The sequence below is a fragment of the Arachis ipaensis genome, chromosome B10, assembly GCF_059453495.1.
Source record: "Arachis ipaensis isolate K30076 ecotype BB chromosome B10, ASM5945349v1, whole genome shotgun sequence".
Classification (NCBI taxonomy): domain Eukaryota; kingdom Viridiplantae; phylum Streptophyta; class Magnoliopsida; order Fabales; family Fabaceae; genus Arachis; species Arachis ipaensis.
The window spans coordinates 149,565,121-149,579,751 of NC_142435.1; the positions used below are offsets into that span (position 1 = coordinate 149,565,121).

The following is a 14,631-nucleotide window of genomic DNA, read 5'->3' on the forward strand; positions in this document are numbered from 1 at the left end:
AAAGAGTAAATAGAAAATGCCTCAAATGGTTACTACCATTTGTGTCACACTCACATGCAAGATGCCTTTAATTATGCATGGCATCCTCTTTCTTTAGTTTAGTTTTTGAGTAATGAAATGACAAACCACAAAACCTAGAAATTAACACCTACTTTCTAAGCATCTAATCTAAACAAAAGAGTGATGTGGCTAGATATAACGTTTCTTAGTAAAACTTCTAACTAATTATTCATTAGTTGAAAATAGAAATCACAACTAACTAATTTGTTTCTTGCTTACCTCCTTTGATGATTTTAGAATCTTGTACTTGATTTTTAGGGCTTTTTATATTTTTAAAAATAAGTTTAATTATTCTATTAGTCCTTATAATTTTGCGAAATTTTTAATTAGGTTCCTATACTTTTTCTCTTTTTAATTGGGTCTCTGCACTAATTTTTTTTTTCAATTAGGTCTCCTTTGGTAGTAATTGGCTTAATTGTATAGGGACCCAACTAAAAAAAAATTGGCGTAGGAACTCAAATAAAAGGAAAAAAATGTAGGGACTCAATTGAAAAAAAAAATTAGTGCAGGAACCAAATTAAAAAAAAAAGTATAGGGATCTTGATGGTTTCAGTGGCTAAGAGAAGGGGGGGGGTTGAATCTTAGCCCCTTTTTCGCTTGCTAACACTTGCTGGATTCAGAGGAGACTTTTCTGTTTTTAGCTCGTCCCTAGCCACGAGACATTTTCATTTTGTCTCGTCACTTGGCACGAGACATTTTCGGTTTTTGCTCCTGTGCAATAGAAAACAGAAATGAAGTAGGAGAGGAAGAAAATCACACCAAGATATATCCTGGTTCGGCTGCTAAGTGCAGTGCAGCCTACATCCAGTCTCCATCACAACAATGATGGAATTTCACTATAATCAAACAGATTACAACTTGTAAAGTGCTAACCCAACTTACAAGGGGATTCCCACAGAATCATGAAACACAACATAGATGAACAAAGGAACTCTAAGACACCTATGGCTTTTTCTTTTAATTTTGCACTCTCTGCCTCTTTCCGCTCTATGGCTTTTTCATTACAAACCTCACTGTTTGCCTTTTACCATGAGACTCAAGACATGACAAAATTAAACAGAAAAATACAAAACTGAATACATTGAAGGAGAAGAGAAAACTGTTAGCTCAGGTAGCTCTGAGAACTCTGTGCCTTGCACTCTCAATTTTTCTCCTTGCTTCAAACAGTGGTTGTTCCCCCTTTTTAAAGAAGAGGAAAGCCTCCACACTTGAAGCCAAAACCGAACCAACTTCTTCCTCCTTCAACAAATCCGGTTCAGCCACATAGAGAGAGAAGAGATAACCATGCATTAACCAACATGCAATTACCTCTAGTCCTTTCTTGATCATCACCCTTCATCAATCCGAGCTCTCCATCCTTGGCTTGCTCTCCAAGATGAAATTCTGGCCCTTGATGCTTCATGATGATGATGACTTCATCTGCTTCAATCTCTGCCTTCAACCATCACTTCGCCACTCTAGCTACTTCCTGTGGTGGTTGAGCAGAATCGAAGACAAGCCATGCTTCAAGAATCTCCTCCAGCTGGCCGAATCTTCTTCCTCCATTTTTGGTATGGAGAGGCTAAGATATCATCACCATATCTTACCATATGTGATAAGAATCTCAGCCACTATATTTTTTGTGTTTTCTTGCCATCATTGTGATGGTCTTGTAGCTTGCTCTTTCTTCATTTTGATAGCTCAAAGTAGTTTCCATGGCTTCCATAATTTCTGTTGAAGTGACTGAAGAGGAAGCAAGAAAGAGATGAGAGAGAAGAGAGAATCTGAAGAAAAGCAATTCAAAGTGATTAAACACATTAATTGAAAATAGCTTGCTTTTACTTCCCTGGGTGGCGTGTAATGTTAATGCCATCAATCATGTCAATGACACTCTCTCTCATATTTCCCATGCACTTATTAACTTTACTCTAATAAATTTTGAAATCCATCATGATGAGTAAAGGAGTTCCGTTGGAGCATGCAGTGCATAATCAAAGGAATGGATTTCTTTTGTTAAGTGAATAAAATAATATTGTGCCCCAATTCCTTTTAATTTCGGACCAAGCATTTTTGGTCTCATACCAAGACCTTTAATTGGGCTTCTTATCACAATTGCTAGCCCATTTAATAAAACACTTGTTTCAGCCACCATCCTCATAATAATTTTAACATCAAGGCTGAATATTGATTTTATTGGGCTTGGGATCTCTTCTTTTCATTTCGGCCCAAATATAAAATCTGCAACACAAAATTATTAATTAACATATGTTAAATGAAAATCAAATTAATAATTTTGTAATTAATTATTTTAATAATGTTTAGTCATCACAAATATTAATTTAGAGTTTTCCAAACTCATCAATCTCCCCCTTGATGACAAACATTATTAAAATTGAAATGGAAGAAATTTAGAAATTGAGTAAAGATTACTCCCTTTGAATTTGAATTTCTCCCCCTTTCAAAATGTCACATTGCTCCCCCTTGATGTATGCTTATCTTACCATGGGAAGCACTAACCTGTAACACTTTAATCAAGCTTCTAATGACAATGTTATTTAGCATATTTTAAGATGCTAAATGCTTGATTTATGAGCAGTTTTAATTGATAATCAAATCTCTTTTGATATCACAAACTGATTTACTGCTCAAACTTTTTTCAATCATAAAAAATATCCAAATATTTTTCAAATATTTTTCTGTTTAGGATATCAGAGCAAAACAACATGATGAAAAATATTTGAGTAACAAAACAAGGCAGTTTTAATACATTACACAATTTAAAGGAACTGCCAAAAATAATTCAAAATAGCAACCTAAACAACAATAATGTTATCAAGGTAAGTCAAATGTCATACAACAAACATTTTATCAAGATAAATATTAAATTACAAACTTCAAAGCTTCAAGCATCAACTCAAAACAGCAAGCATCAATCAGATGCATTATTAACATCAAACACATAATAAAATATTGAAGCTTAAAACGAGGGAGGTCATAAATCCAAAACAGGAATTTCATCCCTGTTTTGTTAATTTCAATTTTCAACACTTTCTCCCCCTTTTGGCATCAAGGGGCACTGCAAAATAAATGAAAACAACATACAAAAGGCAAAATATTTATTTTTCACCAAAACACAATGGTCCAGTCAGCACACATGTATTTGAGCACATGACAATCAAAGCTTAACTCGAAATTAATCCACTAACACAGAGTGTTCAAAATAGAGACAGATCAGAACAAAGCAAAATAGGACAACACATTATACAAAGCAAAATAAGTTAATGAAACATAACAGTTTCAATTCAGCCCTTTTTTTTTTTTTGTCATCAAGGAGGGACCCTGCAAAGCAATGCAATCCATAATAATTCAAGTATAAAACAAAACAGCATCGAGTTAAGTTTGGTACAGCCATCCAAGACACATGAAAATAGTTCCCGTGAGTCAAATACACATAGAGCAAAATAACAGAGCATTCAGCAGCAGCAACAGGTAACCAAAACTCAACATGTTCAAAAATATTTCCTGCCAAACAATTCAATCAAGCAAAAATATCCAGCAACATAAAGTTCAGCCAACATATCAGATCAAATAAAATTGGCAGGCAATAAGCATCAGAAAATTCAGAGTATCATTAGATCAGTCACTCTCTTTTTCTACTATCCTCCCCTATTAAGATATGATGTGATAAGACCACAGAAAGATTTTGATTTTCAGAAAAAATGATGAACTAACAAAACGGTCAGAGTGAGATCAAAGAGATTCAGTGGGCCCAATAGGAATTAAATTCTGCGTTGCCTCCCCCTTGACCACAGCTCTTCCATTATGCCATTATTTTATCTCGTCCAAACCTACGAGCAAAACTGAGCAGAGTCACATATTCACAAATTTTCAATGAAACTTAAATCAAACATTCCCAAACTTTTTCTTAAGGTGCAGAATCTGTCTTCACAGAGAGGTTTTGTAAAAATATCAGCAATTTGGTCTTCAGATTTTACAAATTGAATATCAATAGTACCCTTTTGCACATGTTCCCTAATAAAATGATATTTTATCTCAATGTGCTTTGTTCTTGAGTGCAGAACAGGATTCTTTGAAATGTTTATGGCACTCATATTGTCACAAAATAAAGGAATACTATTGATTTTTAATTTGTAATCTTCTAATTGTGTTTTTAACCAAATTAATTGAGTGCAACATGCAGATGCGAAAATGTATTCAGCTTCAGCTGTGGATAGAGCCACTGTGGCTTGTTTCTTGCTTGACCACATGTTGAGTGAGCTTCCAAGGAAGCAACACATGCCGGACGTGCTTCTTCTATCCACTCTATCTCCCGCATAATCTGCATCACAAAACCCTACTGCACAAAATTCATCAGATTTAGGATACCACAAGCCATAATCACAAGTTCCCTTAATGTATCTAATGATGCGTTTAACAGCCGTAAGATGGGATTCTTTTGGGTGAGATTGAAATCTTGAACATACACCCACACTTTGAACAATATCCGGTCTAGAGGAGGTAAGGTACATGAGTGAACCTATCATTCCTCTATACTTTGTTTCATCCACATCTTGACCATCATCATCCTTTTCAAGTTTTGTGTTGGGATGCATTGGTGTTCCCATTGCTTTGGAGTTTTCTAGGCCAAACTTTTTAATAAGTTCTTTTGCATATTTTCCTTGGTAAATAAAAGTACCACTAGGAGTTTGTTTAATTTGGAGGCCAAGAAAGAAGGTAAGCTCTCCCATTAAACTCATTTCAAACTCACTAGTCATGAGTTTTCCAAACTCTTCACACAAAGAAATGTTGGCCGATCCAAATACAATGTCATCAACATAAACTTGAACAAGAAGTATGTCATCATTAGATGCTTTAATAAATAAAGTAGTGTCGGTGGTACCCCTTTGAAATTGATTTTCCAACAAGAAGGCACTAAGCCTTTCATACCAAGCTCTTGGAGCTTGTCTAAGCCCATAAAGAGCCTTAGATAATTTAAGAACATGATTTGGAAACTCTTTATGTTCAAAACCGGGGGGTTGTGCCACATACACTTCTCTATCAATAAAGCCATTAAGGAAAGCACACTTAACATCCATTTGAAACATTTTGAAACCTTTATGGGCGGCATAGGCAAGAAGCAACCGAATTGCTTCCATTCTAGCTACCGGAGCAAAAGACTCATCAAAATCTATACCCTCTTCTTGATCGTAACCTTGGGCCACTAATCTAGCCTTGTTACGAACAACTTGTCCATCCTCACCAAGTTTATTTTTAAAGACCCACTTAGTACCCGTTACCTTCATACCATCCGAATAAGGTACTAATGTCCAAACCTCATTCTTGTCAAATTGAGCTAGCTCCTCTTGCATGGCTTTGACCCATGATGGATCTTCAAGAGCTTGTTTGACATTGTTGGGCTCCATTTGTGACAAGAGAGCTAAGTTGCTAGGTTCGGTTTGCCTTTTGGTGGAGGATCTTGTTGTTACACCATGAGAGGGATCACCAATGATGAAGTCATGAGGATAACCCCTCATAGACTTCCATTCTCTAGGTTTTCGGCCAGGTGTTGAACTTTGATGAACTTCTGGTGGTCTCACTGTTTCAGTTTCTCGTGTCTGCTCAGGAGATAAATTGGAAGTTTCTCCTACAATCTGACGAGATAAAACCGGGCTGACAGATTCTTCATTTTGTACAGATTTGGGATTTTCTTTACTTGTTGCAGCCTCTTCACAATCTGAATCAATATCCTTCACAATACTGGGAATTAAGTTAGAATCACAAAAGGTAACATGTATGGATTCCTCTATTGTCCTATGCTCCTTGAGATAAACTCTATAGGCCTTGCTTGTGGTGGAATATCCAACAAACATTCCTTCATAGGATTTTGGATCAAACTTTCCAAGGTTTTCTTTATTATTAAGCACAAAACATTTGCATCCAAAAACATGAAAATACTTAAGATTTGGAGGGGTTCCTTTCCATAGCTCATAAGGTGTTTTCTTTAACCCTTTTCTAATGATTGTTCTATTCAAAATATAACATGCTGTGTTCACAGCTTCAGCCCATAAGAATTTAGGAATTTCACTCTCACACAACATAGCCCTAGTCATTTCTTGAAGGCTTCTATTCCTTCTTTCAACCACTCCATTTTGTTGGGGGGTTCTAGGACATGAAAAATTGTGAGAGATCCCTAAGTCATTACAGAATTTTTCAAAATCTTGATTTTCAAATTCTCTTCCATGATCACTTCTTAAATGGGCAATTTTCAAATCCTTTTCATTTTGAATTTTCTTACAAAGGGTGGAAAAAGCATAAAAGGCATCATTCTTATGAGCAAGGAAAAGTACCCAACCAAATCTAGAGTAATCATCTACCACCACAAGACCATAATGTTTACCTCCTAAACTTTGAGTTCTAGTAGGACCAAAAAGATCAATATGTAACATTTCCAATGGCCGTTTGGTTGATATTCCATCTTTTGATTTAAAAGAGGATTTTACTTGTTTGCCCAATTGACAAGCGTCACAAGTAAGATCCTTATCAAACTTGATGTTTGGAATCCCTCTAACCAAATTTCTTTTAACTAGCTTAGAGATTTGATACATGCTAGCATGTCCCAACTTTCTATGCCAAAGCCATTTTTCAGATTCAAAAGATGTGAAGCATGTTACATTTTGTTCCTTTAAATCCTCAAGAGTTAATCCATACACATTGTTGCATCTTTTAGCTTCAAAAAGAACATTCCCAGTTTTTTCACACACAACTAAACAAACAGATTTCTTAAAGATAACTTCAAAACCCAAATCACAAAGTTGACTAACACTAAGCAAATTATGTTTCAAGCCATGTACAAGGAGAACATCATTTATACAAGAAGAAAAGTTTTTACCAACTTTCCCAACAGCCACAATTTTTCCTTTTGCATCATCACCGAAAGTGACAAGTCCTCCATCATAGTCATCAAGCTTTATGAAGAAGGTTGCCTTTCCGGTCATATGCCTAGAGCATCCGCTGTCCATATACCACACATTTTCTTTCCTTTGGGATGCTAGGCACACCTACAAAACAATGCTTAAGTAACCTTAGGTATCCAAATCTTTTTGGATCCTTTTACGTTAAACCATCTTCTATGTCCTAAGCCATTGTAATCAAAAACAATTTTATAAACCTTGTTACCAACCATTCTTTCACCGAAAAAGCATTGAATGGGAAAGTGTCCATTCCGATTGCATAGTCTACAAAATCTTGGAGTTGCCTTTTTGTTAAAGTAGGTGGGATCTTGAAATCTTATGTCATTAGAAGATGAAGCAATATTTTCAAAATGTGAATTTTCAGATTTATGAAACCCCAACCCAGCCTTATCATAAAGAGGTTTTTGACTAGCCAAGATGTGATTTAAACTTTCAGAACTTTGTGTAAATTTGGCTAAGTCTTCCTCAAGTCTTTTAACCTTTTTAAGCAACTCTTCATTTTGTTTAAAACAGTCCACATATGCAAGAACACAATGGTTACTTTCACAGCTCCTAACTTGGGCTCTTAACTGCTTATTTTCTTCAACAAGATCACAAGCAGTTTCGGCCTCTCTCACTTTTTCTTTTAGAAAACTGTTTTCGGCCTTAAGAATGGTAATTTGCTGTTCAAGTTCTTGATTTTCCAGCAGAAAACATCTTATTTTTTCAGAAAGGTGGTCTATCATAAGATGGAGATCTTCAGTGTTAGGGTTATGAAAGACTACCTGATCTATGTGGTCTGCCATGAGACATGTTTGTGACTTGGTCTCGGTTTCTTCATCATCATCATCAGAATCATTCTCCAAGTCTTCCCATGTGGCCATCAGTCCTTTCTTCTTTCCTCTTTTTGGCTTTTCCTCCTTCTTCAGCTTGGGACAATCAGATTTGAAATGCCCCATTTCCTTGCAATTGTAGCAAGTTACCTTGCTGAGGTCTTTCTTCACTTTCCTTGTGCTGCTGCCTTTGCCTCTGAGCTTAGCCATTTTCCTGAATTTTTTTGCAAATAAAACAAACTCATTTTCAGAAGAGTTATCACTGGATTCATCATCCAGGGGGTTAGTCACAGAAGAAAATGCAATTCCTTTCTTTTTTGTATCTTTTTTTCAAATAGGTATTTTCAAAAGCAAGAAGATTTCCTCTCAAATCATCAAGTGTTATGGAGTCTAGGCTACTACTCTCAGAAATAATTAAAGCTTTAGTCTCCCACTCTTTTGTGAGACATCTCAACACTCTTCTCACTAGCACAGAATCAGAATGTGTAATTCCCAGAGCATCTAAGCCAACAATGATAGCATTGAAACGTTCAAAGAGTTCATCAATGGACTCTCCTTCCTTCATTGCAAACGTTTCATATTCTCTGTTTAGCATATCTGCCCGAGTCTTCTTGACAATGGTGGTTCCTTCATGGGTGATTTGCAATTTGTCCCAGATTTCCTTTGCCGTTGTGCATCTTGATACCCGTCGGTACTCCTCAAAGCTGATAGCACAATTGAGCAGATTTATTGCCTTGGCATTTAACTCCACCTTCTTCCTATCTTCCTCGGTCCATCTTGCTTCTGGTTTGATAGAAACAACTCCTTCTGCACTTGTGGTAGTTGGAAATTTAGGCCCTTCGAGGATAATCTTCCAAAGTCTGTAATCCACTGCTTGTACGAATATCTTCATCCTCTCCTTCCAATAGGTATAGTTTTTCCCATTGAAAAGAGGGGGTCTGTTGCTTGATTGTCCTTCAGTTAGATTATAAGACACCACATTTGCGCCACTGTTTTCTGCCATGAGGATCTTTACTCCAAGCTGCAAAGCTTGATCTCTTTGAGACCAAGCTCTGATACCAATTGATGGTTTCAGTGGCTAAGAGAAGGGGGGGGGGGTTGAATCTTAGCCCCTTTTTCGCTTGCTAACACTTGCTGGATTCAGAGGAGACTTTTCTGTTTTTAGCTCGTCCCTAGCCACGAGACATTTTCATTTTGTCTCGTCACTTGGCACGAGACATTTTCGGTTTTTGCTCCTGTGCAATAGAAAACAGAAATGAAGTAGGAGAGGAAGAAAATCACACCAAGATATATCCTGGTTCGGCTGCTAAGTGCAGTGCAGCCTACATCCAGTCTCCATCACAACAATGATGGAATTTCACTATAATCAAACAGATTACAACTTGTAAAGTGCTAACCCAACTTACAAGGGGATTCCCACAGAATCATGAAACACAACATAGATGAACAAAGGAACTCTAAGACACCTATGGCTTTTTCTTTTAATTTTGCACTCTCTGCCTCTTTCCGCTCTATGGCTTTTTCATTACAAACCTCACTGTTTGCCTTTTACCATGAGACTCAAGACATGACAAAATTAAACAGAAAAATACAAAACTGAATACATTGAAGGAGAAGAGAAAACTGTTAGCTCAGGTAGCTCTGAGAACTCTGTGCCTTGCACTCTCAATTTTTCTCCTTGCTTCAAACAGTGGTTGTTCCCCCTTTTTAAAGAAGAGGAAAGCCTCCACACTTGAAGCCAAAACCGAACCAACTTCTTCCTCCTTCAACAAATCCGGTTCAGCCACATAGAGAGAGAAGAGATAACCATGCATTAACCAACATGCAATTACCTCTAGTCCTTTCTTGATCATCACCCTTCATCAATCCGAGCTCTCCATCCTTGGCTTGCTCTCCAAGATGAAATTCTGGCCCTTGATGCTTCATGATGATGATGACTTCATCTGCTTCAATCTCTGCCTTCAACCATCACTTCGCCACTCTAGCTACTTCCTGTGGTGGTTGAGCAGAATCGAAGACAAGCCATGCTTCAAGAATCTCCTCCAGCTGGCCGAATCTTCTTCCTCCATTTTTGGTATGGAGAGGCTAAGATATCATCACCATATCTTACCATATGTGATAAGAATCTCAGCCACTATATTTTTTGTGTTTTCTTGCCATCATTGTGATGGTCTTGTAGCTTGCTCTTTCTTCATTTTGATAGCTCAAAGTAGTTTCCATGGCTTCCATAATTTCTGTTGAAGTGACTGAAGAGGAAGCAAGAAAGAGATGAGAGAGAAGAGAGAATCTGAAGAAAAGCAATTCAAAGTGATTAAACACATTAATTGAAAATAGCTTGCTTTTACTTCCCTGGGTGGCGTGTAATGTTAATGCCATCAATCATGTCAATGACACTCTCTCTCATATTTCCCATGCACTTATTAACTTTACTCTAATAAATTTTGAAATCCATCATGATGAGTAAAGGAGTTCCGTTGGAGCATGCAGTGCATAATCAAAGGAATGGATTTCTTTTGTTAAGTGAATAAAATAATATTGTGCCCCAATTCCTTTTAATTTCGGACCAAGCATTTTTGGTCTCATACCAAGACCTTTAATTGGGCTTCTTATCACAATTGCTAGCCCATTTAATAAAACACTTGTTTCAGCCACCATCCTCATAATAATTTTAACATCAAGGCTGAATATTGATTTTATTGGGCTTGGGATCTCTTCTTTTCATTTCGGCCCAAATATAAAATCTGCAACACAAAATTATTAATTAACATATGTTAAATGAAAATCAAATTAATAATTTTGTAATTAATTATTTTAATAATGTTTAGTCATCACAAATATTAATTTAGAGTTTTCCAAACTCATCAGATCTAATTAAAAATTTTGCAAAACTATAGGACCAATAGAATAATTAAACATTGAGAATACTAAGTTATTAATTTTTACCATAAAAAATTTAAACATTAAAAATTTTAATTATAAAATATATAAACTAACACGTCGTCGATATCCGTAACAGATTAAATTTTCTACAAAATATAAATATTTAGTTAATTTATATCTTTTATAATTAAAATTATCACGCTTAAATATTTGATATTCAGAAATAATTTATTATATTTTCTATCTAAATATTTAATCAACTGTATTACTTCTATTTAAAAAAATAACTAGTCTACAATAATAGATGATTAATACATACCCTAGATATATAGCAAATTAAAAATATTATTTAACCATATAAGAAATATAATAACCAATAATAATACTATTTCAATAATATAAAAGTTTGTCAAATAAATTTTTGTGGGAATAATAATAAAGGAATAAATTCTACAAATTATATCTTCCAATTTTGCTTCTGTTTTTTTTTTTTTTTTTTTCCTTCAAAAGTAACAAATCCTTTTTAGAAGTTATAACAACTTTAGAAATTATTGAAATATGAATTTGGGTTCAACAATGAAAAGACATGAAGAGTGTGTGGAACAATATTCTTGGTACCACAATATATATTCTCCATTACCCCTACTCAATTCCCATGCACCAAAAAATTAAGACACAGTTTTCAATTGAGAACACAAAGAAATGATGATGAACCAAAATAATCAAGCAATGATGAGGAAAACAAGAACGTTCCAATTGCAAAAAGCACCATCCAATATCCAAGAGCATCAATTCATGATGACATCCCCTAATGTTATTGACCAATATTCCAATTTTACCCCCAAGAAAGCATCGCCGCCGCCGCCGCCGCCGGTGAAATTTCCAACATCACCGGAACAAATATTTGGACAAGAGATTATACACTTCAGTCATCCACAACACAGCTTGTCAATGGTGGAGATGGGTGAGGTGTTTGTGTGTGTGGGATGTAAGGAATATGGATGTGGAAAGAGATTTGTATGCCAAGAATGTGAGTTTCAGCTTCATGATTTCTGTGCTTTTGCTCCTCCTGCTCTCAAGGCACATCCCTTGCATTCTCAGCACTCCATCTTGTTCCATTCCAAACCAGGTCTTACTCTTTCTCCTCTTTTTCTTTTCTTTTTTTTTTAATGATGGTGTTAAGATTTGACATTAAAACTTGGTGTATATTATCCAAATTTTTACTATTAAACTAACCCTAATGACTCAACAGATGAGACTATATATATATGTAATTTAATTTTAATGTACTCACTAATTTTATACATGCATCTAATTATATAGTGTTTTTTTTTATCAAAGATAGGAGATTCGAACCTGCAACCTCTTAATTGAGTATGAGAAGATTATGTCATTTGAGCTATAACTCATTGGCACCTAATTATATAGTGTTATATCAATAAAAATAACTACTTTTTATTTTGCGTGAATAGTCATCCGAAAAAATAAATGTGATTATATGACTATATAAAACGTTTTACACGCATTAAAATTAAACTATACACATAAAAACATGTTTTAGCTAATATTATTTATATAATTATGTCATGTCTATTATTTGAGATAAAAGAGAAAGAGAAGGAAGGGGAGTGAATGGCATATGCTTGGATATTTGCTTTTCCTTCTTCTCCTTCTCCAGCTCAGATAACTTTCTTAATTAGTCATGATTTTTTTTTTAAATAACATTTTCTTTATAATTATATACTTTCAGCTTTTCCTTCCTTTTTTTTTAATAAAATATTTTTTAGCTTTTTTCAACCATATTATGATATTATACATATATAGATATCACATGTTATATAGATATTAGAAATTCGCCACTTGTATAGGAATATAGAATGATCATATATATTGAATATTGAATTATATTTATAATCAAATTTTATAAAAATAAAAATATAATCGAAATTTATAGACATATATAACAAATTGTATTTACAGTTGTAAACAAATTTTATAAATAATATAATATTAATCAAACTAAATTTATATTTATAATATAATAAATTAAAGGTACGAATAAAAATATAGTAATGAATAATTTTATTGTGTTCACCAAAAGTTTATTCTTTTGCATTATTGAATTTTTTTTTTATTCTAGAAGTTGATTACTTTATTAAAAATCATGTAAAATTTGTTTAAATATATATAAATATACAATAATTAATTTCTGATATTCATAGAATATTTTAAAATTGTAGGGGTTTTGTAATAAGTCCAATCTAACCCTTTCCACTGAGTTAAATGGTTTTGTTAGATATAAAAATTATTTATGTGTCTTTAAAATATGCATGATCAAATTTTTATTTTCACCAATTTTTCCAAATGAGATATTATTAAACATATATAATACTAATATAGATAATTAAATCTTTAACAAAGACACCAAAAATATCTTTTTTTTTTTAAATATTTATATGTGTCATTTTATTATTGGACATCTTTATTAAATTGGTTAATAATTTATTTTTTAATAAATCAGAACAAAATCGATTTATTATAGCAACAATAATAAATCCAATTTCTGCATTATAATTATTATACTCGATTTGATCCGATCGAATTACACAATCTAAATCGAATATCTTTAAATTTTTTGATAAAAAGACAAATATATCTCTGACTTTTTATTTTGCACTTATTTAAATCCCTAAAAATTTAAAAATATAATTAGATCCCCAAAAAGAAATAGGATTTATTGTTATTGTTATAAAAAAAATCGATTTTATTCTAATTTATTAAGAAATTCAAAATAACCGGTTCATTAATACATCCAATAATAATACAACATATAAGCGTCTTTACAAAAAGACGTTTTACGCGTCTTTGTCGAAGCATTCCCCTTAAATCTTAGTTTTAGAATTATTTAATAATTGTAGTACACATACATATCAAAGTTACTCATATATGTATATGATGAATTTCAGCTAAAAGTGGAAAAGTGAAATCAAAATGTGATGTTTGTGGGAAACCAACCAAAGGCTTTGCATTCATATGCACTGCATGTGGCTATCAAATGCATCCATGCTGTGCCATGCTCAACACTGAAATTGACTACCCACCCCATCCACACACCCTTAAGATCCTCCCGGCCGCCGCGACCGCCTCGGCCGCAGACTCCACCGGCTTCATATGTGGGGAGTGCAAGAGGAAGAGGTCAGGTAGGGTGTATAAGTGCACTTCTCCTCAATGTGAGTACTATATCCATGCTTGGTGTGCTAAGAGCAAGGTTAATGGGCTCAAGGCCCATGGTATAAAACCCCCAGAAAAGCCCAGCATGATTGCCACTGCTGCAAAAGTTGCTTCACAAGTTGTTATTGAATTCATTGGTGGGTTGGTTGAAGGCATTGGAGAAGGTGTTGGAGAAGTTCTTGTTCAAAACATTACCAAAGGAAGTGCCAATGATCATTCTCACACTTCCAATACTAGTAATACTACTAGCACAAGAACTAGGCCTCACTAATTAAGTAATTAATTATTATATTTGGGTAAATTATTTTCATTTTCCTTAAAATAGGTCATATATATTGCACCCCACATTTTCTAAATACTAAGATTATATATATATATGGCACTTGATTAGTATTTTAATTACCTTTTTTTATTATAAAATTTGGGATTAAGAAGATTGTGATCAATAGATACATATTTGACAAATTAAAGTGAGAAAAATCCAAAACAGCCCTGACAATTATCTCGAAAGACAACGAGGCCCTTGACAAAAAAAAACTCAACCCGATCTCTGACAATTACTTCGAAAGGACAACGAAACTCCTGTGCAAAAAAAAAAAATCAATGTTGTTTTTTTTTTTGGCATAGGGGCTAATCAGTCCCAAAAAAGAAAAAAGATCAAGAGCGATTGGGTATTTTTTTTTTTAGAAGTCTCGTTG

General features: G+C 34.2%; 1 protein-coding gene across 1 annotated transcript; it reads left to right on the forward strand.

Annotated features, from left to right (window-relative positions):
* The first annotated feature begins 11,345 nt into the window (after nt 1-11,345).
* LOC107621674 (Cysteine/Histidine-rich C1 domain family protein) lies at nt 11,346-14,234 on the forward strand. The gene is made up of 2 exons (XM_016323694.3): nt 11,346-11,831; nt 13,669-14,234. The coding sequence occupies exons 1-2, from the start codon at nt 11,405-11,407 to the stop codon at nt 14,202-14,204; spliced, it is 963 nt and encodes a 320-aa protein (XP_016179180.1). The 5' UTR covers nt 11,346-11,404; the 3' UTR covers nt 14,205-14,234.
* The last annotated feature ends 397 nt before the right edge of the window (nt 14,235-14,631 follow it).

Bases quoted from the DNA above. Each gene is read 5' to 3' on its own strand.
- LOC107621674 (XM_016323694.3), top strand. From the start codon at position 11,405: ATGATGATGAACCAAAATAATCAAGCAATGATGAGGAAAACAAGAACG. The intron at 11,832-13,668 runs GTCTTACTCTTT...GATGAATTTCAG, and splicing joins CTTGTTCCATTCCAAACCAG to CTAAAAGTGGAAAAGTGAAA.